We start from the raw sequence: 25,323 nt of genomic DNA, 5'->3' as shown, positions 1-25,323 counted from the left end.
CACTTTTTTCAGTACTGTTGTACTTAGAATGATCACCAAACAAATGTTTATAAGTTGAGGACTAATCGTTTTTCCTTCCCTCCTGGCCACAGTGGAAAAGAAGAAAAGTCACCTGTTGGATTTCTGCCTATGTTTCGCCAAAGGGATGCTCTTGGTGCTCTATCCTGTGCTCATAAGGTACAAGGGATGCTGTATGGGCATAAATCAGTTTTTTCAATGCCGTTGTAACTTTGAACGGTCACTAAAGTATTGGTCGTAAGTTGAGGATTACTTGAATAGGTAGTTCTCAACAGTTGAATAGGTAGTTCTTACAACAGTTCAACCATTCAAAGTTACAACGGCACTGGAAAAAGTGACTTATGACCATTTTTCACACCTAAGACCATTGTAGCATCCCCATGGTCACGTGATTTACCTTTGGATGCTTGACAACTGACTCACATTTATGATGGTTGCAGCATCCCATGGTCATGCGACCATCCTTTGCTACTTTCTAACAGGCAAACTCAACGGGGAAAACCAGATTCCCTTAACCCCCATGGTACTAATTTAAGAACTGCAGTGAGGAAATGTGGTGAGGAAAAAAAAAATCATAAAATGGGGGTAAACTCACTTAATACATTTCTCACTTAACAACATAAATTTTGGGCTCAATTGTGGTCATACGTCGAGGACTACCTGTATATGACATCTTTTTTTTTTAAAAAAAAATCAAAATCGGTGTCCACTAAGAGAAGAAAACGAAGGAATAGAGCGAGGGGACAGAATGGGCCCATACCAGGAAAGAAGAACTGAGATTTGGAGAAGTTATAAGGATTCAGGAATCTGTAGTTTTCCAGAGCTTGGCAGGATCACTACCAGACTGCACATAAAACCAATTACAGAAGAAAAGCTTAAAGAGAAAAAGTTGTGGAAAAATATTTGGAAAGCCAGAATGTTTTCAAATGCTTCTTGTTCCATTGAATATATTTTCCCTCCCTGATTGCACAGGAGGGAGAAACAAATTTTACAATTACAGTTCAGGTGGTCCTAATTATGATCGTAATGGAGCTTGTCCATCTTGATTGTAGGTCATGATAGTCATAAAATGGGCCAGTCATAGGACAGAGTCCATTTTACAATCTTTTTCGCAGCAATCATTAAGTGAAGCCCCATGGTCATTAAATGAATGGATGGTGTTTTTTTTAATAATATCGGAAGCGTTGATTTTGGGTGAAACTGTTATAAAGGGAAGTCATGTGACCATGAAAAATGCAAATGTTTCCGAATGCAGTTGTGTTGCTAAGTGCTTGAAGTTTAGTCATATAGTAATGAGGAGAGGGGCGACCGTCAGAACTTGAATCCAGGTCATAATAGTATCAAAGTAGGACTATTTGAACTTTGATTGGTTGCTAAGAGATCAATCATAAATTTGAAGACTGCCTGTATAATATGCAATTCAATTTCAAGGATTCATTCATTCATTCATTCATTCATTCAGAGGTGGTATTCAGCAGGTTCTGACCAGTTCTGGAAAACCAGTAACGGAAATTTTGAGTAGTTTGCAGAACCAGCAAATACCACCTTTGACTGGTCCCAGCTCCCCCATCTATTCTCTGCTTCCTGAGTCCCAGCAGATCGGCTGGGTCTTCTTTTGTTGCCCTGCACAGGAGAACGGAGCTGGAAAGCAGGTTAGTGGGGTGGGGAGGGAATGGGGATTTTATTATAACCTTCCTCCTGGAGTGGGGAGGGAATGGGGACTTTGCAAAATCCTTCCTCTGCCACGCCCACCAAGCCATGCCCAAGCCATGCCCACAGAACCGGTAGCAAAAAAAATTGAGTCCCACCACTGCATTCATTCATTTATTCTGCCTAGCTATCTATAGAAGCAACTTGGAATAAAGGAGAAGCTTTCTAACTGTGAGAACAATTGATTAGTGGAACAACTTGCCTTTAAAGTTGTTGGTGCTCCATCACTGGAGGTCTTTCGGAAGAGACTGGATAGCCACTTCTGAAATGGTATAGGGTCTCCTGCTGGCATTGCAAAAATGAGATTTTATTTGGATTCCCCAACCAGTTATGGGTTGAAGGCAGTTTATTAACACTCATTCTCCCATTTGGAAAGGTGACCCTCTTTGGCTTCATCATTTCTGTCCTAACTTTTCTGTCTTTGTTTTTTTGTTTTTTGTTTTTGTCCTAGTCATGGTGGGTTCTGCCTAATAGTGACTCAGTGAACATCTGGAATGAATGTCTGATGGATAATCAGCACCAGAATTGGACTTGTCACCCGGTGTCTGACAGTAGTGAGTATAAATTGAGTTTTGTGGAAATGGCGCAGGATCAGCTGTGTCAAATGTCAGGGAAATCAGGAGATTTAGGCAGTTCAAATGTATATAAAAATCTATTGCAAGCTTAAGCTCTCTGCAAGAATCTGAGCTACTAAAAGTCAAGGGAAATGAGCGAGAAGCTATTTGAGATGGGCTGGACTTAGATCTCTTATGGGCACGCTGAGACTCATGACTTATGATGTGTTTAACCCCTCCCTCGCACACAGCCTGATCATTTCCGAAAATCTGCAGGAAAGGACCAAACTTGGCAAGAGGGTGGAGAAAAGGTTTTATGGTATGGTTGTGTGATTTTCACTATTCTGCTTCAAGATAGAGAGCATTTATGGAGCCTTTCCCAAACCAGGTGCTCCTCAGCACTCAAAATTTCCCAGTAAACATGATTGAAATGCTTTAGCCATTTAGGCTGCTGGAAAATTTACTGGAGAGGGCTGATTGGTAAGGTCTGCTCTTAATGGTCTTTTCTCTTCAATGGTTTCTCTCCCCAGAATGGCTTCATGGTGTCCAGGCATTCATGGTTTTAAGCCTTCTTTTCTCCAGTTTAGCCTTCATTATTTTCATGTGGCAGCTTTACACGATGAAGCGGGGAAGCCTGTTTTATGCCACGGGAATTTTCCAAATATTGACTGGTAAGAGTCCAATTTAATCATCATTTGGAGGCTGTAAAATCACAGTACAAGAGAGGTGGTAGCATCTACAAGGAAGAAATTGAGGCTAAGTTGTAGGGGAACGGATATTTCCGTATGCAAAATGTAAATGGAAGGGGGCACTGCATAAATCAAAGTTTCTCAACTGTAGCCATTTGAAGGTGTGTACACTTCAACTCCCAGAATTCCCTAGCATGTTAAGGTCTAACTTAATTGGAATGATTTGCAAAATGTTCAGCTATTTCATTGGAATCCCGGATGAATCTGGTTGTGTTCCATTTGCCCAAATTATTTTTTTAATGTAAGGACCTTGCAAGCCCCAGTTAAGAAGTGGAGCTCAGGAGTGGCAAAGCTTGGCTCTTCAAATAGCCTTTAGATGGGTGACTTTAAGATGGGTGGACTTCAACTCCAAGAATTCCCAAACCAAAATGGCTGTCTGGGGAATTCTGGGAGTTGAAGTCCACCTGTCTTAAAGTTGTCAAGGTTAAGAAAGGCTGATCCCAGCTATTCCAATCAGAATTACCAATAAGAAGTTGTAGTTTAAGAACTTCCCAAACATCATAAGTCTCTCCCCTGCCTCCATCCCTCCATTCTTCCCACTTAGCTCTCGTGCTCTGAATTCTTTGATCCTGGGGTGCTTATTGCTGATCTGAATAGACGGCTAGTAAGATTTTGCACTCTAGGAATTGTCTATATAAATGGGAAAGATCTGATTATATTTTGGGTTGCTTGCTGAAAAAGAGGAAGCAAGATGGAGCTATAACTTGATCCTACTTCACCTTTTATTGGTTTCTTCCCAGCTGCCTCAGTGTTCACAGCTGCCTTGATCTACACTATCCATGTGGGCACGTTCCAGCAAAGCCGAATGCCTGGTGGCTCTTATGGTCATTGCTTCGTGCTAGCCTGGCTTGCTTTTCCCTTGGCTCTTGTCAGTGGGATTGTCTACATCCACCTCCGGAAAAAAGAGTGACTTACAACAGAGGAACTTCTCCATTTATCTTGGAAAGAGACGTGTTCTCCTTTCAATTTAGCTATGCATTCATTCTTCGCAGTTTTTGAAATCACTCATGGCACAAAATTCTATGCAATGGGTAACTTGATCCGTGGGGGTTCTTGCATTATAACTACATGATTTTCATTTGCATACAGGTAGTCCTCGACCTATGACCAGAATTGAGCCCCAAATCTCCGTTGCTAAGTAAGACCATTTTTAAGTGAATGGTGCCCCGTTTTATCAACTTTTGGCTACAGCTGTTAAGGAAATCACTGCAGTTGTTAAGTGAACCATGTGGTCATTAAGGAAATCCGGCTTTCCTCATTGGCTTAGTTTTCCAGAAGCTAGTTGTGTAGCGTCCAAATTTTGATCCCATGGACATGGGGATGCTGCAGTGGTCATTAAGTGCGACAATTATTTTTCAGTGCTGTTGTAACTTCAAACATGTCAGTAAAGGAATGGTTGTAAGTCAAGGACTACCTGTATTTTTATATACCTCCCATGATATGGGAAGTTAAAGTTGTGCCTCCATACAGTGGGCATTTCTTTAGTCTTTGAGAGGTTACCATGAATTAAATACATGAATATTTTGCTGGCAAAATGATATGACATCATGCCATCCTATCGGCCTATTTTCCTAGTATCTGGAGAAATTTTTGCTTCTTCTTTTTGTAATTACGTACATGTAGATTGTAGCCACTTTTTACTTTTGCAAATGAGGGAACAATATATTCCTCCTGTAGTGTTTCTTTTAAATGAATAATCTTCCTTTTTGATAACCTGAAGTATGGCAGACAATTCCCCCACCAATTTGTATTTGAAATATACATTTTAATGGGAAAAACATGGAAATGCATTGGTAGTATAGATATAAAATATATTTCTTTTTTTTTTTTTTGCAGATGGAAGACAAATTGAAATACAGTATAAAAGGATTCTCGTGGGAGGTTTAAAAAACATTTTAAAATGGGGTTTAAATAAGAATCTGTTTTTATAACATGTTGGTTTTATTGCAGATTTTTCTGTCTTCACGTTTGTCTCTTGGGACCTAAAACACAGTGTGGATAAAATACCTATTACAATGCAGTTGAAAAAATCACTGACCTTTGAAAAGTTTGAAGAACAGGTCACAGGAATCTGTGCTTGTTGCTTGTTCTGAAAAATTTTTCTTTTAAAAGGTGTCCTCTTATTATTTTAAAAATAGGAGCATTATGGGAGAGGTTAAAAAAAGTCAAGATGGCAGCCAAACTATGCAACTGATCCTGCCTTTTGTATGCAACACATATATAAAATTAGTGAGCTTCAGTTATGCACTTGCTATAGTACAGCCATTTCTACTTTTTTTTAACCTTTTTTCCCACATATTAGCTTCATCCCTTTCTTTGGAATGCTTCCCCTTCAGAATATTCTACTTAGGAAAAGTCGATTGGGAAAATAATTACTTTTAAATAGATTTGTGGGATAAAAAGTTTGGTCAGTGGGATATTGATTATTCTGCATCTGAAATCTTTGTTTCTATTTCTTAACCTCCAGATTTCTTTATTGTATAGGTAATCCTCATTTGGCAACTAAAACAGACTGACAATTCAGTCATTAAGCAAAACGGTCACTAAATGAAAACACAACTTTCTTCAACTTCCCTTTGCTTTGAAGACCTGTAAAGGTCATAAATATGAGAACCTATGAATGGTCACTATATGAGACGGTCACTAAACAAGGACTACCTTTAACTTTCAGTAACTTCATTCAGTGAGTTACAACCAATTGTAACTCCCTGTTCAGTAGATCTACATTGACAATAGTATTTGTTCCAGGGGTGGGATGTTACCCGGTAGCTCTGAAGAGCAGCAGACACCGAACCAGTTCTGTGTTTGATGCTGTTTGGCCCACCCACCCACCTGGGCTCTTACCTGTCCTTTATTTCCTGCTTTTTCAACCTCAGCTGCTTTGTGCGGCACAGCTGAGGTTGAAAAAGCAGGAAAAAATGGCTTTTCAAATGCTGCGCACCTGCTCACAAGCGCTTTTCAGCTGTCCAGGCGGCACAGCTAAAGATTTCTTTACACGTACGCAAAACATAGTCACCAAACCGGTAGTAACACCGGTTGAATCCCATCGATGATTTGTTTCCACCCACACTAAAATATTTCAGGTTTGTGTTCTAGCATTTTCCAAACGTATCTCCCTTTATTCTCAACCTCCTGGTTGAAAATTGTAGGGACTGTACACTGCATATCCAAAAACCGTAAGTTTAGGGAATATTCACAGAATTATGAGGAATGTTCACAAAATTATGCCTATGTACCATCTTACTTCAACAGGTTTGGTCTTCCTTCAACTTGATTGCTAGTCCCAAAATTGATGTTTTACAAATGTCCCCTTTTGTCTTCTTCTTGGCTTTTATATTTTATATGTATTTTAGAAATTAAAAAGGAACAAAAAGACTTCTCAGAGCTGTTATTTTCCTTCTTTGGGGTGGCAAATGCTTTATACGCCAATTCTCCTAGCTTTCACAAGGGAAGTTCATATTTAGAGAGGAGACCATGAAAGATTATGATTCAGGTAGCTCTTTTTTAGCCAACACAATGTGACCATCTTTATCGCTAAGTGATGCAGTCAGTCAGCATAAAAAATAATGTGACCACGATGGGCTTATGATGTTACTTCTGTTTGGTTGTTAAGTGAATCACAATGGCTGTAAAGTAAGGTGTCATATGACTGCAATTTCAGATTAACAGAGTTGGAAGGGACCTTATAAGGTCATCTAGTCCAACCCCCACCCTAGCAGTAGACCCTACACCCTTTCTGACAAATGGCAGTCCAATCTCTTTTTGAAAGCCTCCAGTGATGAAGCTCCCACAACTTCCGAAGGCAAGCTGTTCCGTTGGTTGATTGTTCTCACTGTCAGAAAGTTTCTCCTTGTTTCCAGGTTAAATCTCTCCTTGTTCAGTTTCCACCCATTATTCTTTGTCTGGCCTACATGTGCTTTAGAAAATAGCTTGACCCCTTCCACTGTGGTAGACTCTCAAATATTGGAACACTGCTATCATGTCTCCCTTGGTCCTTCTCTTCACTAGACTAGCCAAGCCCAGTTCCTGCAACCATTCATCATGTTTTGGCCATCAGTCCCCTAATCATCCTGGTTGCTCTTCTCTGCACTCTTTCTAGAGCCTCAACATCTTTTTTTATATTGTGGTAACCAAAACTGGATGCAGTATTCTAGGTGTGGTCTTACTAAGGCTTTATAGAGTGGTATTAGTTAGTACCTCACTTGATTGCATCCCTCTGTTCATGCAATTTAGGATTTCATTGGCTTTTTTAGCTGCCACCGCACACTGCTGACTCATATTTAGCTGGTTGTCCACTAAGACTCCAAGATCCCTCTCACACTTAGTGATATTAACTATTTCCATGTGCAGAAGCCAGTTGTGAAACACATGAATAGCGCTCATTCAACTCTGGGATGCTGTGGCAGCCATAAATGTGCACTGGTTGCGAAGTGCCTGAATGGTGATCGTATGATTGGGATGCTGTGCTGGTTGTGCTACAGAATTTGTGTCAAAAAACAAGCTTTGTTCTAGCTTTGACATTGCATGAGGCAGTCAGTAAGCGAGGACTACCTGTAGCAAATTGCAACTTAAATATAACCCACAGAGCTAGTATCAAGATCAGCCACAATCCACACTGGAGGTGTTCATTCACTGCCTTACAATCTTAACTGGAAAGCTACAGGTAGTCCTTGATTTACGACCCCAATTGAACCCAAACTGTTAAGTGAAACATTAGTTAAGTGAGTTTTGCCCCATTTTATGACCTTTCTTGCCACAGGTGTTAAGTGAATCATTGTAGATGATAATTTAGTTGTTAAATGAATCTGGCTTCCCCTTGTCAGAAAATCACTAAAGATAATCAGATAACCCCGGGACACAGCAATGGTCATAAATATGAACTGTCACAACTCACATTTTTCAGTGCCATTGTAACTTTGAACTGTCACTAAATGAACTTTTTATTTACAGGAAGTCCTCAACTTACAGCTGTTGATTTAGTGACCGTTCGTAGTTACAACAACATTAAAATAAGTGATTTATGACAGTTTTTCACAATGACTGTAGCATCCCATGGTCACATGATCAAAATTTGGATGCTTGGCAACTGGCATGTATTTTTTGACAGTTGCAGTGTCCCGGGGTCATCGGATCACTTTTTGCAACGTTCTGACAAGCAAAGGGGAAGTCAGATTCACTTAACAACCATATTACTAACAACTGCAGTGATTCACTTAGCAACTATGGCAAGAAAAGTCATACAATGGGTTAACATTCACTTAATCACAGTCCCACTAATTTTGGGCTCCGTTGTGGTCACAAGTCAAGGACTATCTATATTGTGGCATTTGAACATTTAAGCTACTCACAAACTTCCCAAGAACCCTATTATTTTCGTAGATGAGATCCGAGCGGTCTTGACTGGTTGGCCCTAGGCTCCCTTATTCACTTTGCACATGTGGGGTATAAAATTGGGACGAGCTGCTTTGGGTCTGCCTGTGCGGTATAACTACTGGACCGTCTGCTTCTCTGACAAAGTAACCTACTCCCATCCATATTAGGCAAAAGTGCAGGCAGCTTCAAGTCCACGGAGGGTGCTAATTTGCCATCTGGCAAAGCACAGATCTGTGCCTGGGAATGAATAAATATTTAATCTTGTTGAGATCTGAAGAATCTATCTGCTGCCAAACACAAATAGGAGTTGCCTTTTTGTAAAAACACAAGCAATCTTAGGAATAATAAGAGCCCAGACTTAACAAAAAGATTGCACTAAAAAGAGGAGTTACTAAATTAGAGGTTTCTGCAAAGGACAAATGGTTGCTGGCTACTGTAGACTATTAACCCTTTGGAAGGCATGCTTGGAGCATTCAATGCAATTGCTGGAGTTTTTAAGTCACTGTTTTTCAAATTTAGCAACTTTTTAAGATGTGCGGACTTCCAATCCCAGAATTCCCATGCTAGCTGGGGAATTCTGGGAATTGAAGTCCACATCTTAAATGTTATTGTCTTTGAAAAACATTGTTTTAAATAAGGAGGCATTAATACGACGTAGTTATGGTTTATTCTGTGTTAGGATTTTCAATCCTAACTAGTTTCTCAATGCAAAAATATGTTACTATCATTAATCACAATTTGGGAAAGTTGTTGAGATAAAAATATTGCCTGACCAACATGGCCAAGTTGCCTCCATTTTATATCTACTATAAAGAAAGCTGAGGTTGGGCGTCTTATCACGAGATTTAAGTTACACGAGATTATCTTATCATGAGATTTAAGTTAAGTTACAGATTTAAGTTACAGATCTAGGCCTGGGATAGATCCGATAGCAGTGCCTGTGGTTTCCTTCACATTGTACACTGTGATTTTAAAGTTTCTTGGCAACAATATGGCTAGTTTTGCTATCACCTCAGATTTATTTTTCAACTATCCAGTCTATAGCTCTGAAATCTTGTGGACTCCCATCCAAGTGCTTATCAGGAATCTCCCTGTTTACCTTTTCACAGTGAGCAATATATTCATAAATACAAACACATTTCCAAAGGGTGATTTTAGACTTTCCTTTTTATTAATTTTTTTAAATCTAATAATTCCATCTTTAATTGAACAGTGTGTCATCTGGGTACAAGTATTTTTGCTGAACAATAATCAAAATTTACAACACCATTCATTATATTAGGATTAATTCTACAATGTTAAAATAATATTTATACTAATCATATTTGCCTATCTCTTTTAACATATCTTTGTTTCCTTTTTCTAACTTCTATTTTTATTATTTAACCATTGATAAAATAAATCCCATGTCGTACAATATTCAGTTTACTCTTTCTCCTTAATTGCAAGCATTACTCTTTTAATTTCTGCACATTCTAATATTTTCCTAATCACATTCTCATCTGTGGGTATCTTCATTCTTCCAGCTTTGTGCAAATACAATTCTAGCAACAGTTAATATATGAATAATTAAATATGCATTTCCCTTAGTAGATTTTTCAGCTAAAATCCCCAACATATTCTGGCTTTAAATCAATATGCTGCTTTATCATTTTTTCCATCCACATATGTATTTTTGTCCAGTATATTTTGTCCACCACATATGATAATATGACCCAGGTATCTTGGGTGATTTTAGATTTTCTTATTCTATGGCTTGGGACAAATTAATTCAATACAAGCAAAGGACAAGTAAAGAGTGATTTGAAACAGTGGAGGAAATATTGGGAGGCAAGTAGAGAAAACTAGAAATAGAAAGATTCTGCGAGAAGTAAGAATAGGAATTGACAAACTGTTAAAAATATATTATGGTTTTGCATATTTGGAGAGAGGTTCCCATATATTCTGCAATAGTGGATATCGGAAGAAGCAAATTTCACCAGTGGCATCAAAGCACAATGTAAGGTACACACGTCTTAGGAGTCTGGAGGCAGCTTATCTCGATCTGTCCTTTATTACACCTGTACAAATTGATTCATCTCTCTCTCTTTAAAAAAAAAAAAATCTATTGAGCCAAAGTTAAGCAGGGCATGGAAAGTTTTCAACATTGTTGGAACTGCAAACAGCTGCTAAACAAGACAGTCATTGAACAAGAAAGGCAGAGTTATTACTTTGAAATCAACCACTGTTTTGCCCCAATGTCCAATTCTTATATAGTATCTAATAAGGATATTATTGGTGGCTGAGTGCCTGCCAACTCAAATCAAAAATAAACTGCTCTGACTATGACAGTTATATGGACCACCACAAGACACCATGTGACCAGCTGCATCTTTATTGAGAGTCTTTAGACATGGGTAGCCAGGTGTTATTCCGATTTTTAAACCCTCTACCAGGACTTGAACTCACCATCATGCTTTAGATGACAACATACAATCCATTTGTTTTACAAGCACTTCAGGTCCTGATGCTCAGTGGTAACTAGAAATGGCGTATCTACCCTTGAACTCTCAGAGACGTTATCTATACAAAAGTACATCTACGTCAGGGGTGTCAAACTCAAGGTCCATGGGCCAGATCCGGCCCATGGGGTGCTTAGATCTGGCCCGTGGTGCCTCTGCCAGTGAAAACAGACCTTTCCCCTTTTGCATTTGAGCATGTAAGAAGGGACAGGAAAGGAGAAAGAGAAGAGAAAAAGGAAAGATGGGAAGAGGGCAAGAAAAGAAAAAGAACAAAAGAGAGGAAGGAAGGAAGGAAGGAAGGAAGGAAGGAGGAAAGAAAGAAAGAAAGAAAGAAAGAAAGAAAGAAAGAAAAAGAAAGAAAGAGAGAAGGAAAAAGAAAAAAAGGAAGGAATGGAGGGAGATTATAATGAGAGTGAGGGAGGATCTTAGGGAAGGCTGGCCTTAGCACTTGGCCACCTCATTTGCCCCCAACATGAATCCCTTGTCATGGCCACCCTGGCTGTGCCCACACTGACTTCCAAGGTCAAACACAACCCTGATGTGGCCCTCAATGAAATCAAGTTTGACACCCCTGGTATATGCCATTCAGATGTGTACCTACAACAGGTTACAGTTAGTCCTTGACTTACAACTATTCATTTAGTGACTGATCAAATTTAAAATGGCACTGTTAAAAGTGACTTATGACTAGGCCTCACACTTAGGACCACTGCAGCATCCCCACAATCATATGAACACAATTTGGCAACAGCATGCATTTACAAGGGTTGCAATGTCCTGGGGTCATGTAACTGCCATTTTTGACTTGCCCAGTCAGCTTCTAACAAAATCAACGGGAGAAGCCAGATTTGCTTAATCACTACATGATTCGTATAGCAACTACAGTGATTTGTTTAACAAATGTGGCCAAAAAAAAAAAAAAAAAAGGTTGTAACCACATGTTCCCAAAATTCCAAATTCTGGGAACTTCAGCAAACCAGAACTGAAGAAGCTTCTTGGATGAGGAGTAAAACATCTTCAAGGAACAACAAAGTACAGTTGTCTTCTGAAAAAGCACCTTTGGGTTCAGCAAACCATACAAAACCAAGAGAGAAAAATGCAGTGAGGCACAAAAAAAAACCTTTATTGCTCATAAGAAAGAGGCCCTTTCTATATTTCCCACGAATTATGCTAGCGTTCCCACTGGATGGAAGCGGATAATCTGATTCTGTGATTAGCATGATAAGCTCAGGCTTAAAGCCAAACCAAAGCCATCTGCTCTGAAGCTCTCTCCTATCGCCATCCAGATAGGTATCACCCTGGAAATCATTTCGGTCAGCATTTTGAAACAGGTAACTAAACAGCCGCAGTGATCTCCTTGAAGGATCCCAAGGGAACAGCGTGGAAAATGTTCTCAACCAAACCATTATACAACAATGTCTTTACTATTGGATCTTTTGACCCCAGAGGATATACTTTTAAACAGCATTTCTCTCACTCATCTTGAGGCAAAACAAATTGTCTATGACTGATCTTTCAATAGGAACTAGAGAAATTTGGATTGCTGCTCTTGCTGCTACTGTCATAATCTCACTTGTGTGGACAGAATACAGATCTGACACATGTTTCTCTCTGGCAACCCCCCAAAGAATGCATAGGCTTTCTCAAGACGAAGGAAAACAGGAAAGAGAAAAGGGAGAGGACTCATGTCTTCCAGCTAGCAGTGGACAAGGCTGCACCTGTTCCAAAAACACTCTTCAGAATAAAGTACATGCATACATGCATTGAAATACACCAGCTATCAATCCATATACAAAAGTCAATGTGCAGGGAGTCATCATAAGGGTAGAATGAGAACAGATTCACATGAAGTAAAAATGCTCCAATTCACGCACTCCATTTGATAAGATAATATGCAATCAAGTTATTGTCAATTCTTAGTGACCGCATAGATTTTTCCCATGACAATCTCTTTATGGTCTTCCAGCAATGCACCCACTGCAGACTTCAAATTTGAAGAGCAAATATTTATGTTTCAGTGTAAAAATTACTGCACCGAGAGGAAGAGGGATCTGTTCTTCCAGTAACTCAGGACTTACCTGTTGGATTTTTTCCCCCTCCACAGATAACCTAAATTTGCTATTTTGTTCAGGACCACACAGGATGGAAAGCATGAACCTCTGCCACCTCTGTAAAACTGGCAGGGAAAAAAAAATTAGAGCAGGGAATCCTAGCGTGCGATATGGCTTGGCATTAAGTGTATACTGTACAATTCAAAGTGCCATAGAAGTGATTTAATGTATTTTTCAGGAATGCCCCCAGCAGGCTAGCACATGATATTAAAAACTCATCTCGCCCTAAATGCAAAAGAGACTCACTGCTTTGCACAGTGCTCATTTTATATGTAAACTGCTTCCACTCGTTCCTTGGGGAAAGAAAAATAAACAGCTCAAAGGAAGAAAAAAAAACCAGTGTGCCTAATAAAAATTGCTGCTATTTTAAAAGCAAGAAAGCTCCTCTCTGCAAAGAAGAGAATCTGAGGTGCATTATGGCTTTGTATAATGAGGTCTAAGGTTGTACTCCAAATAGTATTTTCATAGCATGCAAATGTTAATATTACAGCACGTTTTCCACGGGATATCTGAAAGAAAATCTGGTGCTAAAAGGAAGCACATCTCAGGAGCTGACATCCAATAGCTTCTAAGGATCCATGTGGCACAAATAATTACACCACGGGGCACTGTTCCCTTAAACCTTTGGAAAAAAATAAGCTTTGCATCCTCTTGCCGTCAAAACCTGGCATGCCCAATACCACAGGGACAAGGCTGATTTACAGCCCCAAACACCAATTAAAACAATCCTAGGAAGCTCTTATCCAATGACAGGATGGGCTGCTCCCTTCACTCCCAATTCCTTGAGATGCTGGCAGGCACGTTCGGCACAGAAGTTAATTTCCAGCCCGGAACGCAGGTGCAGCCAAGCCTCAACTTGCTTCCTCACGTGTTCAACAGGGTTGGAGTCTGCAAACGCAAAGAGATGAGTCAGAGACCCTACTGGAACTGAAACCGATTCTCAGAGAAGGGACCCCTTTGCCTCCTGGCACCCCTATTCCAGCCCAAGGAATCAAAGCCTAGACCCGTGATGGCGAACCTGCGCATGTGCAGCTGGTTTTACAGCTGATTTTCGGCCGGTTTGAGGCCTTTTTCAACCTCCCAAAGGCTCGAGGAAGGCTTCTGCAGGCTTTTACAAGCTTTGTAGTCCGAAATCTAGCCCCATTTTGTCACTTCCTGTATTTTCAGAAAAACGGGAAGTGACAAACGGGCTAGATTTCAGCCTGCGAAGCTTGTAGAAGCCTGCAGAAGCCTTCCTCAAGCCTTTGGGAGGCCAAAAATCAGCTGTGAGGTGCAGTGCAGGTAAGGGAGTGGCAGGGATGGGTGGGATTGCGCCCGCATGTGTAGGGGACGTGGGGGGGACACGCATTGCCTTCTGGGTGCTGGCACATGAGTGCGAGCGCGCACTCAATTTTTGGCACATGAGCCCAGAAAGGTTAGCCATCACTGCTCTAGACTATACCTGTTTCCACCCTTGTCTCCTTTGGCAAGGGCTGTTGCTGTTGCTGGTGGTGCTGTAAGAGGAAACTGTGCGCCAAGATGACTTCCTTGGCATGCTCCTCCTGGGCCCGCAGAGTGAGGGCATCCAAAAGCTCCGAGTTATTGGAGGTGCTGCGGTAGTACAGCATATGCACCAGCTCAAGAGAGTGGATGTTCCTTCGCTGGCCAAAGACCTATGAAAAGAATGCAGAATATAGTAGTCCTTGATTTACAGCAATTCATTTAGTGATTGTTCAGTTACAACGGCACTGAAAAAAGTGAGCTATGACCATTTTTCACCCTTATGACCATTACAGCATCTCCATGGTCACATGATCAAAATTCAGATGCTTGGCAACTGACTTATATTTACGACAGTTGCAGGATCTGGGGTCAGGTGTTGAGTCAATGAGAAGCTGGATTCACACTTAACAATTGTGTTACTAATTTAATAATGGCAATGATTCACTTAAATGTGGCAGGAAAGGTTGTAAAATTGGGCAAATTCACATAAACAGTCTTTCACTTAGCAACAAAAATCTGGGGCTCAGTTACGGCAGTGAGTTGAGGACTATATTAGTAAATCCTTAGTAAGGCCACACCTGGTATACTGCATCCAGTTTTGGTCACCACATTACAAAAAACATGTTGAGACTTTGGAAGAAGTGCAGAGAAGAGCAACAAAGATGAATAAAGGCCTGGAGACTAAAACATATGAAGAACGGTGGCAGGATTTGGGTTGGCTAGTCTAGAGAAAAACAGAGGACATGATTCCAGTATTTGAGAGGCTGCCACAAAGAAGAGGGGGTCAATTTATTTTCCAAAGCATCAGAAGGCAGGACAAGCAACAATGGATGGAGACTAATCAAGGACAGGAGCAACCTGGAATTACGGAGAAACTTCTTAACAGTGAGGACAATTAACCAGAAACCAGGTTGCCTTCAGAAGCTTCATCACTGGAGGTTTTTAAGATGGGGCTGGGCAGTCCCTTGTCTGAAATGGTATAGGGTCTCTTCCTTGAGCAGGGGGGTGGACTAGAAGACCTCCAAGGTCTCTTCCACCTCTGTTCTGATTCTGTATTTGAATCCGTAGGTCATCAAGTGTGGGGGAGGGGAGGGTCACAAGCGTGAGAGACATAGCAAAATGCAAACTGAGATCCTGGCCTCTTAGAGGAAGTATACCTGAGCACGCAGACACCTTTCTGTAACATAATGGCAACAAAACCAAATAGTTATGATATGCTAGTAAAATGTCTACGAATATTTCCAATATGGAAGTGCCATACAGTTGGGGCATTCCCTTTGAGTGGCCTCTCTTCACTGCTGAAATTAAGGGATAAGAATGGAGAAAATAACTGGCATTGTTTTCTGCCAGCGAAGCAGGAACCACAGCAATTATTACAAATTCCAACAAATTTAAGACACAGAGAAATCTCAGCCTGCTGCTTCCTTCAAGAAAGTCCTGTAAAAAAAAAAAAAAAGCAGGAAAATCCTAGCCCTAACCAAGGCAGGACACTGTCTCCTTTGCATTTATCCGCCTTCACCGTGCAACTCTTCTGCTACCCCCAAAATTAAATGCAGCTTAAGCTCTCAAAAGATTACCTACCCCTGCATCAAAAGGATTTTCCCGCTATCAGTTTCCCCCAAGCAAACCTTAACCGCAAGATCTGGACTCGCTTTCCAGATACTTATTCAAAGAAAACCAAAATGTCTGCAGGAAGACATAAATCTTCCTTCTACAGGAAGTGAAAGACCTCCTCTCTCAGAGCTGTCTCTTTGGCAGCAGCTTTCCACATACTGAAAAAGACCTTTTTTTTTTCCAGCCGCGCCACATGAGATTCCTCTAAGCAGAAGACCTGTGTTCTGCCATAAAGTTCTTGACAGCTGTATGGGATAGAGGCCAAGTTGGCTTTCTGCCCTAGAAGAACCTCAATTAAATTAAGCTTGCTCCTACGAGGATAATCATGCCTGTCCATCTCCCTAACCCAGAGCCCCCAAGAGCCTCCTTAAAGAATTGCCCATGAATTATAATTGTTCATGTTACCGAAAGGGGAAAGTTATTAAAACATTATATTGCTGCGTTTAATTAATTTGGAGGTCTGAGCCTTTTTTTTGGCTCACCGCTCTTGAGTTTCTGGAAACGTTGGAGACTGACTTACCTTCCAGGCCCGGAAGGCCATCAAGGCAGCAAACAGGAAGAGCAGGGTGGTGGTGCCTATCTTGAGGTCGGACAGCACCACCATGCCCACGTTCACAAAGAGGGCCAAGCCGCTCACAACCAGCATGGTGTTGAGCAGGGCTCTGTGGAAGATGGAGGTGCGGACTTTGACCAGGGGCAGCAGCTGCTCCAGTCCTTCCAAAGGGATGTCCTTAAAGCATTTCAGCACCAGATGGGAATTCTTGGTTCGGGCAGCCACTATAACTCGTTTGAAGTAATGCCTGGATGATTAGAAGAAAAAGAGGAGGAACTGAAGAAAAGCGACGTTTAGGAAGTGAACACGGATTCTCCAGAGGTGGGCCAACGATTCATGGTCTGCCAGACTCCTAGACAGTTTTGGCAGATTCCCCCCTCAAAAAAGGCCGAGATCTTATGAGAAAAATGAAACACCCCAAATTCTGGTGTTTTTCCATATGAATCTATGAATGAAAGTTGTAATCTTCGGGTGGTCCTCAACTCACGCCCGCAATTGTACCCCAAAATTTATGTTGCTAAACAAAACATTTGTTAAAGAGAGTTTCGCCCCATTTTATGACTTTTCTGGCCACATCGCTGCAGTTGTTAAGTTAGTAACATGGTTGTTGAGTGAATCTAGCTTCCCCATGGACTTGGCTTGTCAGAGGGTCGCAAAAGGGGATCATGTGACCCTGGGACACTGCAACCGCCATAAACATGAGGCAGTTGCCAAGCCTCTGGATTTTGATCACATGACCATGGGGGGGGGGAATGCTGCAACAGTCATTAAAGTGTAAAAAATGGTGATAAGTCACTTTTTTCAGCGATGCTGTAACTTTGAATGGTCACTAAATTAACTGGTAGTCGAGGACCATGTGTAAAGTAATTTCATTGTCTTTGCATAAGATACTGGAGGTGAATGGGATAAAAAAAGATGTCAATATTGGGAGGATTGTGTTTGGTTTTGTGGAGGAAAGGAATGCAATTAAGACACCTAAAAAGGATGCCAACCCCTGCCTTGATCAGCAACTTCGCAGTTCCTCTCTCCCACCTCTCTACTTCCACGTCCAAAGCTCTAAATTCTACAACAAGATATTGTAAAAAGAGTAAGTTGCTGGTCTCTTATTCTGGATTTTTTTGAGAGGTGATCAATGCAATCACACATTAGGGTTAGGGTTAAGGTTAGGTTTGCTTCTAAGTTTGGAAAACTCTAGAGCAGGGGTGTCAAATTTGTGGCCTGCAGGCCGGATGTGTCATGCACTGGCCATGCCCACGCCCGGTTTAACAAAGGGGCGGGGGGCGGGGAAATCATATATCATGTGATAACACCATGATGACGTGAATTTGACACCCCTGCTCTAGAGTTAACCCAATTTTCGTGTTCTAGACCAGTGATCCCCAACCTTTTTGACGCCGCGGCCCGGTACCGGCATCAGCTGGGCGCTGCGGCCCGGTACCGGCATCAGCTGGGCACCGCCATCTTTTGATGAAAAAGTGCTTCCGGTGACCTCACGGAGCACGCTTTTCATCAAAAAGATGGCGGCGCCAGCGCTTCGGTGAGCTTTACCTGGAAAAGCTCATCGGAGCGCTGGCGCCGCCATCTTTTTGATGAACGCGTGCTTCCGGTGAGCTTTCTACCTGGAAAAGCTCACCGGAAGCACTTTTTCATGAAAAAGATGGCGGCGCCCAGCAAGCCGCGGCCCGGTAGGAGTTGTTCCGCGGACCGGGACCGGTCCGTGGACCGGTGGTTGGGGACCCCTGTTCTAGACAGTCATACTCTTCATCGTTTTGCCACAATACCTTCAGGCCCACAGAAATGGAATGACTGCCTACACAGGATGGAAGGTGGATCACACGATGCACAGGTCAAGGTCATGGGGACCCAGCAAGGCAGGATGGGGGAGGAAATGGGAGGTGGAGGCATGCTAAAGCATCGAAAGGGCAAACAGCCACAGGAATGCTGCAGCTGAGGTAATTTCGGGAGTGAATCGTACTACCTTAGGGAGGGGTGTTGTCACAACTTTGAACGGTTGTTAAGTGACCAGTCAGAAGTCGAGGATTACCTGTATAAAAGCTGCCAATGCAGTCCAAGGAGCTTCACACATGTCGAAGCATGGGATATCTAGCAGAGCTGCAATATATGAGGGACCAGCTAGCATGGTAGCGTGTTGACAGCGTGTTGATAGTGGAAGATTATATAGTAGACATGATAATTAAATCGCTCGCTACACATTCAGTGCAATGAAACGGGTGAGGTCTTTGGGGCAGACGAGTGCCCAAAAAATGTGGAATCTTCCAGGCCAGGGCCTTGTCAAGCTAAAATACCAACATAGGATAAATGCCCAGAATGCGCAAAAAGAATTCTTAAAGATTTTATGCTGGTTCAGACTATACATAAAGGTAGTCCTTGACTTACAACAGTTCATTTAGTGACCGTTCAAAGTTACAATGGAACTGAAAAAAGTGACACGGCCATTTTTCACACTTACGACCACTGTAGCATTCCCATGGTCACGTCATTTACATTCTGATGCTTGACAACTGGCTCATATTTATGACGTGCAGTGTCCCAGGGGGGTCCCGTGATTCCCTTTTATGACTTTCTGACAAGCAAAGTCAACAGTGAAGCCAGATTCACTTAACAACCGGTTTACCAATTTAACAACCACAGTGATTCACTTAACAAATGTGGTAAGAAAAGTCATAAAATGGGGCACTTAACAAATTTCTCAGTTGGCAACATAAATTCTGAGCTCAATTGTAGCCGTTAAGTCAAGGATTGCCTGTAGTCCTCAACCTATAACCACAGTTAGAACCAGAATTTCTGTTGCTAAACAAGGCAGTTGTTAAATGAGTCACACCCAATTTTAGGACCTTTTTTTTGCCACGGCTTTTAAGCAAATCACTGCAGTTATTAAGTGAATTATGTGGTTGTTAAGCCAATCTGGCTTCCCCCATTGATTTTGTTGGTTGGAAGTTGGCTGGGAAGGTTGCCCATGGTGATTACATGATCCCAGACATTGCAATTCTCTAAAATACATGCTGGTTGCCCAGCACCCGAACTTTAATCACATAATTCTAGAGGTGATGTTATGGTTTGTAAGTCCTGATTGTAAGTCACTTTTTTCAGTGCTATTGTAACAGTCAATAAATGATAGTTGTAATCAAGGACGATCTGTATTGTCGGTGGTGAAGAACCACCGACTCAAGACCCTAGAAAGCTTTGAGAGCTTTTCATACTGCCAGAAACTCCCTTACACTGAGGGATCCCCAACTGTGATGGCAATGATGACCAGATCATTACACTGAAACCCCCAACTTGGTAAAGACGCATCCATTGTGAGTAAAAGAAGGTCTGAGAGAAAAATCATGGAATAAATCTAGCATTGGAGGTAAGTTTAATCTGGACCTGGAATGGGTAATTTGCGTGAGGATAAAAAGGAGCTGGAAAGCACTGGTGCAACTGTTCTATTTACAGAAGAGCATATTCTATCAATACGGTTGCAGCCATGACAGCTGTTGGGTATTGTGCAAACTCTGATATGGTCCCGCATGAAATTCATATATTGATTTCTATATTGTAAGTACTTTATCTTGCAGAAACAATGTGCTTGACCACGAAATATGTTCCAACTGGAAGAGCATTAGCTCTAAAATTGGGAGGAATTCAGAGGCAATGATTTCAAATTTACAGAAAGATAGGAAGCAGAAAGACTTTTAACATATAAACAATATCCCAGTTTATCTGGTTTCTAGGTAATGCCACAATTGGAAAAACTACAGGTAGTCCTCAACATGCGACCACAATTGAGTCCAAAATTTCTGTTGCTAAATGAGACAGTTAAGTGAATTTTGCCCCGCTTTATGACCTTTCTTGCCACAGTTGTTAGGTGAATCATTGCAGTTGATAAGTTAGTAACACAGTTGTTAAGTGAATCTGGCCTCCCCGTTGATTTTAGTTGTCAGAAGGTCGTAAAAGGAAGCCACATGACTCTGGGACACTGCAACGGTCAAAAATATAAGTCAGCTACCAAGCGTCTGAATTTTGATCACGTGACTAGATGATGCTGCAATGGTCGAAGTATGACAAACAGTCATAAATCACTTTTTCAGTGCCCTTGTAACTGAACGGTTACCAAATGAACTGTTGTAAGTGAGGACTATCTGTATAAAAATACGCAAGCTTTAGAGACTGCAAGGGCCACACATATTATAAGTTTGTGGAACCATCCAAAGATAAAAGATTTTGAATTCCAACAGCAAATCTCCAACAGGAAAACAGAGAAACCTCCAATGATCTGGTCAGATATTTATATCGAAGTTGGAATTCCAGAGAACTACTCAAGCACATCAGTCTCTGTAAGAAAGCAGGGGAAGGGAAGAATAAGTAATTTCATCACTCTATGGCAGGGGTGTCAAACTCACGGCCACTGGGCCGGATGCATCACGTGCTGGCCCCACCCCTGCCCGGTTTAGCGAAGGGGGGAAAAAGTCCCAGTATGTCACATGACGCTGCCGTGATGACGTGAGTTTGACACCTTGGCTCTATGGGATGGATAAGGCCAGATAAACCCACTATACTACGAGAGAAAAAATGAGGTCTATCATCTTTTTTAGGGTTGTAAAATACTTGGATTAGGAACTAGTGGGTCTTTTATAGGCATGGAAGTAACTCAATTACCCTTTTGACAAAAAGTTTCAGATTTTGGTCTTGAGGGGTGATGATACAAGAGCTCTGAAAAATAAAGGGCATATTATTATGGGTCACAAAATGTCAGGTATTGCCAACACAGATTGATCTGGAGGATGCAAAAAATCAGGAATAAACTATTGAAAAAAAATGTTTGTACAAAAGATGAAGTGATTGTAGCCAAATCACCCCATCCTGTTGAGAGGAAAAACAAATACATAAAATTAAGAACCAATAATAATTAAAAACATTTTATAATTTTCTCCCCAATAATCTTTGCCCCTGACTGGCAAAGCTGACTGGGACCATGTGGAAAAGTAGGAACATTTCAGTGAGACTTCTATTCTTGTTAAGTTGTAAACTATCCCAATTTGGTTGCTGAAAATTAACTTGCATCTCTATTGTTGAAACTTTCCATAGTCAAACAACTAAAACCTATCTGGCAAGGCTTGTTTTTCCTTTTTCCGATTTCATAATCTCTTCTGCTTCAGAACAGTCTTGCACTATCACATGCCAAAAAATGTCATATGTTGCCTGACATCCTTAATCAATCTGGATAATTGGTCCAGCATGACCAAACCTGCCATCATTTAAAAATATATATACAGTATGGTAATTTGCTATGTCAAGCTATGTTAATTTTGCTATGTTAATTCATGAAGAATAATCAATATGGTACTTGGTTATGCCTAGTAATACTAGCTCAGCATTAATGCAATCTATCAAAATGGCTGGCAAAAAGCGGAGGGTCCCAGTGGAATATAATTTCCTATCTATGCTGTCACATTCCTTGTCATCCAACTATAATAGGGTAGAATGGAACTTCTGGGACGAACATTTTTATAGCCCTTCTATTTTTTTTTTATTTGTGCCTTTAAGACCATTTCTTGACGCCTTGCAACTGCCTGGAAAAGTCCTTGCAGTTTTCTTTGGCAAGGTTTTTCAAAACTGAAAGTTTGCCTTTGATTTCTTCCTAGGGCTGAGAGTGAGTGACCAGTTTAATGTCAGTCTAAGTCCACAGTACCTAAGTCAAAATTAGAACTCACAGTTACGGCTTCAGTTGCAAGTTAAGAATTGACTTATAGACAATAAATTAAACATATAAAGCCTATCACCATTCAACAGAGGAAATTAGGTGGCATACACATTTTTATGCTTCTCAACCTCAGCAACTATAAGTTGTGGACTTCAACTCCCAGAATATTCTAGCCAGCATGCCAAAATCTACACGTCTTAGTTGCTGAACTTGAAAAACATTGATTAAAGGAACTGAGAAAGAGTAATCAAACCCTGTCAGAGCAGGTATGATGGAAGAGAGCACAATCTGGCTAACCCAAATGTAATTCAGATTTAGAATGCCCTAAAAAAAAAAGCTTCTCCAGGCAAACCTTAGCATTTGATGAAATGAATCACGGATGAAAACGTTTAACTTCTAAGAAAAAGCATTCTTTCCCTCCTCTTAAGAATGTATTTTTCAGTTTTCTATCCACAGAAATTTCAAGAAAAAAAATCAGTAAGCGGCATACACTCTAGGGTGAACATTTCACCCTAGAAATCATAAAGCATTTCCTTCCAAATTATAAATCATCCCTTCTGTAGTATCTCATTTACAACAGCACATAAAACTGGGTGGAAGAACCACAGCTGAGTAACAGAGTTTTACAAGCAAAGAGCTTCAGGTTTATGAGACAGGAAAAGAACCACGTAAATTCACCAAACCATGCAATTGATTTCTTAAATATGTGACTGGGACATCTTGAAAAGATAAGGAAAACGGCTGTTAGACTATGTCAAGGATCAGAGATGATATGCTTCTGAATTCAGTGGAAGAGGAATACTTTGAGGGCAAAGCTGCTCTCAATATTTGGTGGAGGTATCCTCTTAAGGCCCTACTCAGACTATCAGAATGCCAGTCTATGGTCTGTTCCATCACTGCTCTTCTTAAGACAAAGTAGGTAACATCAACCTAGATGGACAGAAATCTGACCTGTTAGAAGGCCGAGTCTTGGGAATACTCCCCCAAAAGGATCTCCAGGTGGCAACAGATACTAAGGAGACCATTTTTTTCTTGCCTGTCTGCAGGAATCCGAGCAGTGCCAAATAAGCCGGTCCTCTCGGCTCGAGTTGCAGCCATCACTCGCAGAGGTCCTATCCGTTGGCCAAGAGCCCAGAAGGTAATATATTCGTACTGATCCAAATTCACTGTTACCTGAAGAACAGAAGCCAGAACTGACATGAAAATACAAGTTATTAGGGACTCCCACATTCTGAACATCACAAAGTGTTGGGAAACAAACCATCTATCACTGTACTACTGGGGAAGCCAGCTGTAAATACCTGCCAACTGCTCAAGTCTGCTTATCTGTAGGCTTCCCCAAGTATGTTTGGAAAGAGGGCTACTGCCATATGAATCAAAGTGCTTGTCAAAATGCAGTATCTTCCCAACACTGCTGAGAAATGCTTGATAAAATGAGAGAGCCCAGTTTGGAAGGCAGCAGATTCTTCCACCTGCAACCTGCTACCTCTTGGAGCACCTGTCACCTCTGGGAAATGGTAAATTTATTTGTTTTTTCATCTTGTCTTTATCATTTTTATAAGTAACTCAAGAGGGCAAACATATAATACATAATGGTCTTTCCTCCTTCTATTTTCCCAACAACACCACTGTAAAATGAGTTGGGATAGAAGTGACTAAATGACCAAAAGAAACCCATCTGGCTTTTATGCCTAAGGTGGGACTAGAACTCAGAATTTCCTGGTTTCTAGGCCAGTACCTTAACCACTAGACTGAACTGGATCTCTAAGGAAAAATACAGTGGCTTTCATATTCATCATCTCCATGAATCAGCCATCTGACAACTTGTAGCTGATCTGTAAATTCCTAAAGGGGATGTTAGAACAGGCCAATCTGGTTTCAAAGAGGTGGATGTTCTCACTCACTGAAATAATACAGATAGTCCTCAACTTACAATAGCTCCTTAGTGACCATTTGAAGTTAAAACTGCACTGAAAAAAGTGGCTTATGATCATTTTTCAAACTTATAATTATGACAGGGTCACCTGACCACCTTTTGCAACCTTCTGACAAATAACAACAACGGGGAGCCCGATTCACAACAACTACAGTGCTTCACTTAACAACTCTGGCAAGAAAATGTTGTAAAATGATGCAAAACTCACTTAACAAGTTTCTCACTTAGCAACATAAATGTGGGGCTCAATTGTGGTTGTAAGTTGGGACTACCTATATGCAATTATGACCTTGGTGAAGTGCCTCAGGGATCTGAGCGGAAGAGTCAGTGATAGTGCCAATCTGAAGTGATCAATAGATTCAGGTTGATCCCAGGTTCAGTGGGTCACCTGACTGCCTCCAAAGTAACAGGAAGTAAAGTGTAACAAATTTTATATACTTTACCATGGCTGTTGACTACTGCTGGCTTAAGCCTGAAAACATCACTTTAACATTGGAATATCAAAGGTGTTTGTTGCTGTTATGAAGAAGATAAAAGTAACTACATGGGTACCCTATCCCTTGAGGAAACCCAAGAAGCCAAGGCATAGGTATTACATGCTTGGTTGCTAGTGGGTCAGGACTCTACATCTGTGATGGGAATTCCATTCCTAATGTAAATATTTTTACGTGTGATTTCTCCGACTGCAACTTGAAAAGGGGAGGTTTTTGCTTACGGTCTCATTATCTCAAGCCAGGCCTATCCATTTCCAGCACTTCTGTCAGCTGAGACTCTTACAGCTAAAATGCATATCGTACCCCTTTCCTCTTCTTTTAAAATTTGGTGAGCTGGGATTTTTTTTAGGCTGGAGTTACACACGAAGGCAAATTATATAAGATAAGATGGATTGGATAGGATAGGATAAGATAAACCTCTATAGTCATTTTTTTTCCTGTGAGCACACTTGCCCACATTAAAAATGAAATTCTGTGCCTGCTCTAAAAAGTGTGTGTATGTGTTTGTGTGTGTGCATGCA

General features: G+C 41.1%; 2 protein-coding genes across 7 annotated transcripts in view; one reads left to right on the top strand and one right to left on the bottom strand.

Annotated features, from left to right (window-relative positions):
• Positions 1 to 6,406, top strand: part of EMP3 (epithelial membrane protein 3 (MAM blood group)) — a 112,980-nt gene extending 106,574 nt beyond the window's left edge. For all 3 annotated transcript variants that reach the window (XM_087944895.1, XM_026682362.2, XM_087944893.1), the window contains exons 3-5: positions 2,180 to 2,282; positions 2,813 to 2,953; positions 3,772 to 6,406. In XM_087944895.1, coding sequence (XP_087801021.1) covers positions 2,180 to 2,282; positions 2,813 to 2,953; positions 3,772 to 3,941 — 414 coding nt within the window. In that variant the 3' untranslated portion in view covers positions 3,942 to 6,406. The remainder of the gene's footprint in view (positions 1 to 2,179; positions 2,283 to 2,812; positions 2,954 to 3,771) is intronic.
• Positions 6,407 to 9,553: 3,147 nt separating this feature from the next.
• Positions 9,554 to 25,323, bottom strand: part of TMEM143 (transmembrane protein 143) — a 25,373-nt gene continuing 9,603 nt past the window's right edge. For all 4 annotated transcript variants that reach the window (XM_026682434.2, XM_087944880.1, XM_026682433.2 and 1 more), the window contains 4 exons: positions 23,409 to 23,545; positions 16,633 to 16,912; positions 14,458 to 14,668; positions 9,554 to 13,904 (listed from right to left, as the gene is read on the bottom strand). In XM_026682434.2, the coding sequence (XP_026538219.1) occupies positions 13,756 to 13,904; positions 14,458 to 14,668; positions 16,633 to 16,912; positions 23,409 to 23,545 (777 nt within the window). In that variant the 3' untranslated portion in view covers positions 9,554 to 13,755. The remainder of the gene's footprint in view (positions 13,905 to 14,457; positions 14,669 to 16,632; positions 16,913 to 23,408; positions 23,546 to 25,323) is intronic.

Source organism: Notechis scutatus, chromosome Z, assembly GCF_049901735.1.
Source record: "Notechis scutatus isolate UNSWTSFEM ecotype Mainland chromosome Z, rNotScu1.2, whole genome shotgun sequence".
Lineage (NCBI taxonomy): Eukaryota > Metazoa > Chordata > Lepidosauria > Squamata > Elapidae > Notechis > Notechis scutatus.
Note: the sequence above shows the minus strand (reverse complement) of the source record. Positions and strands in the feature narration are given on the sequence as shown.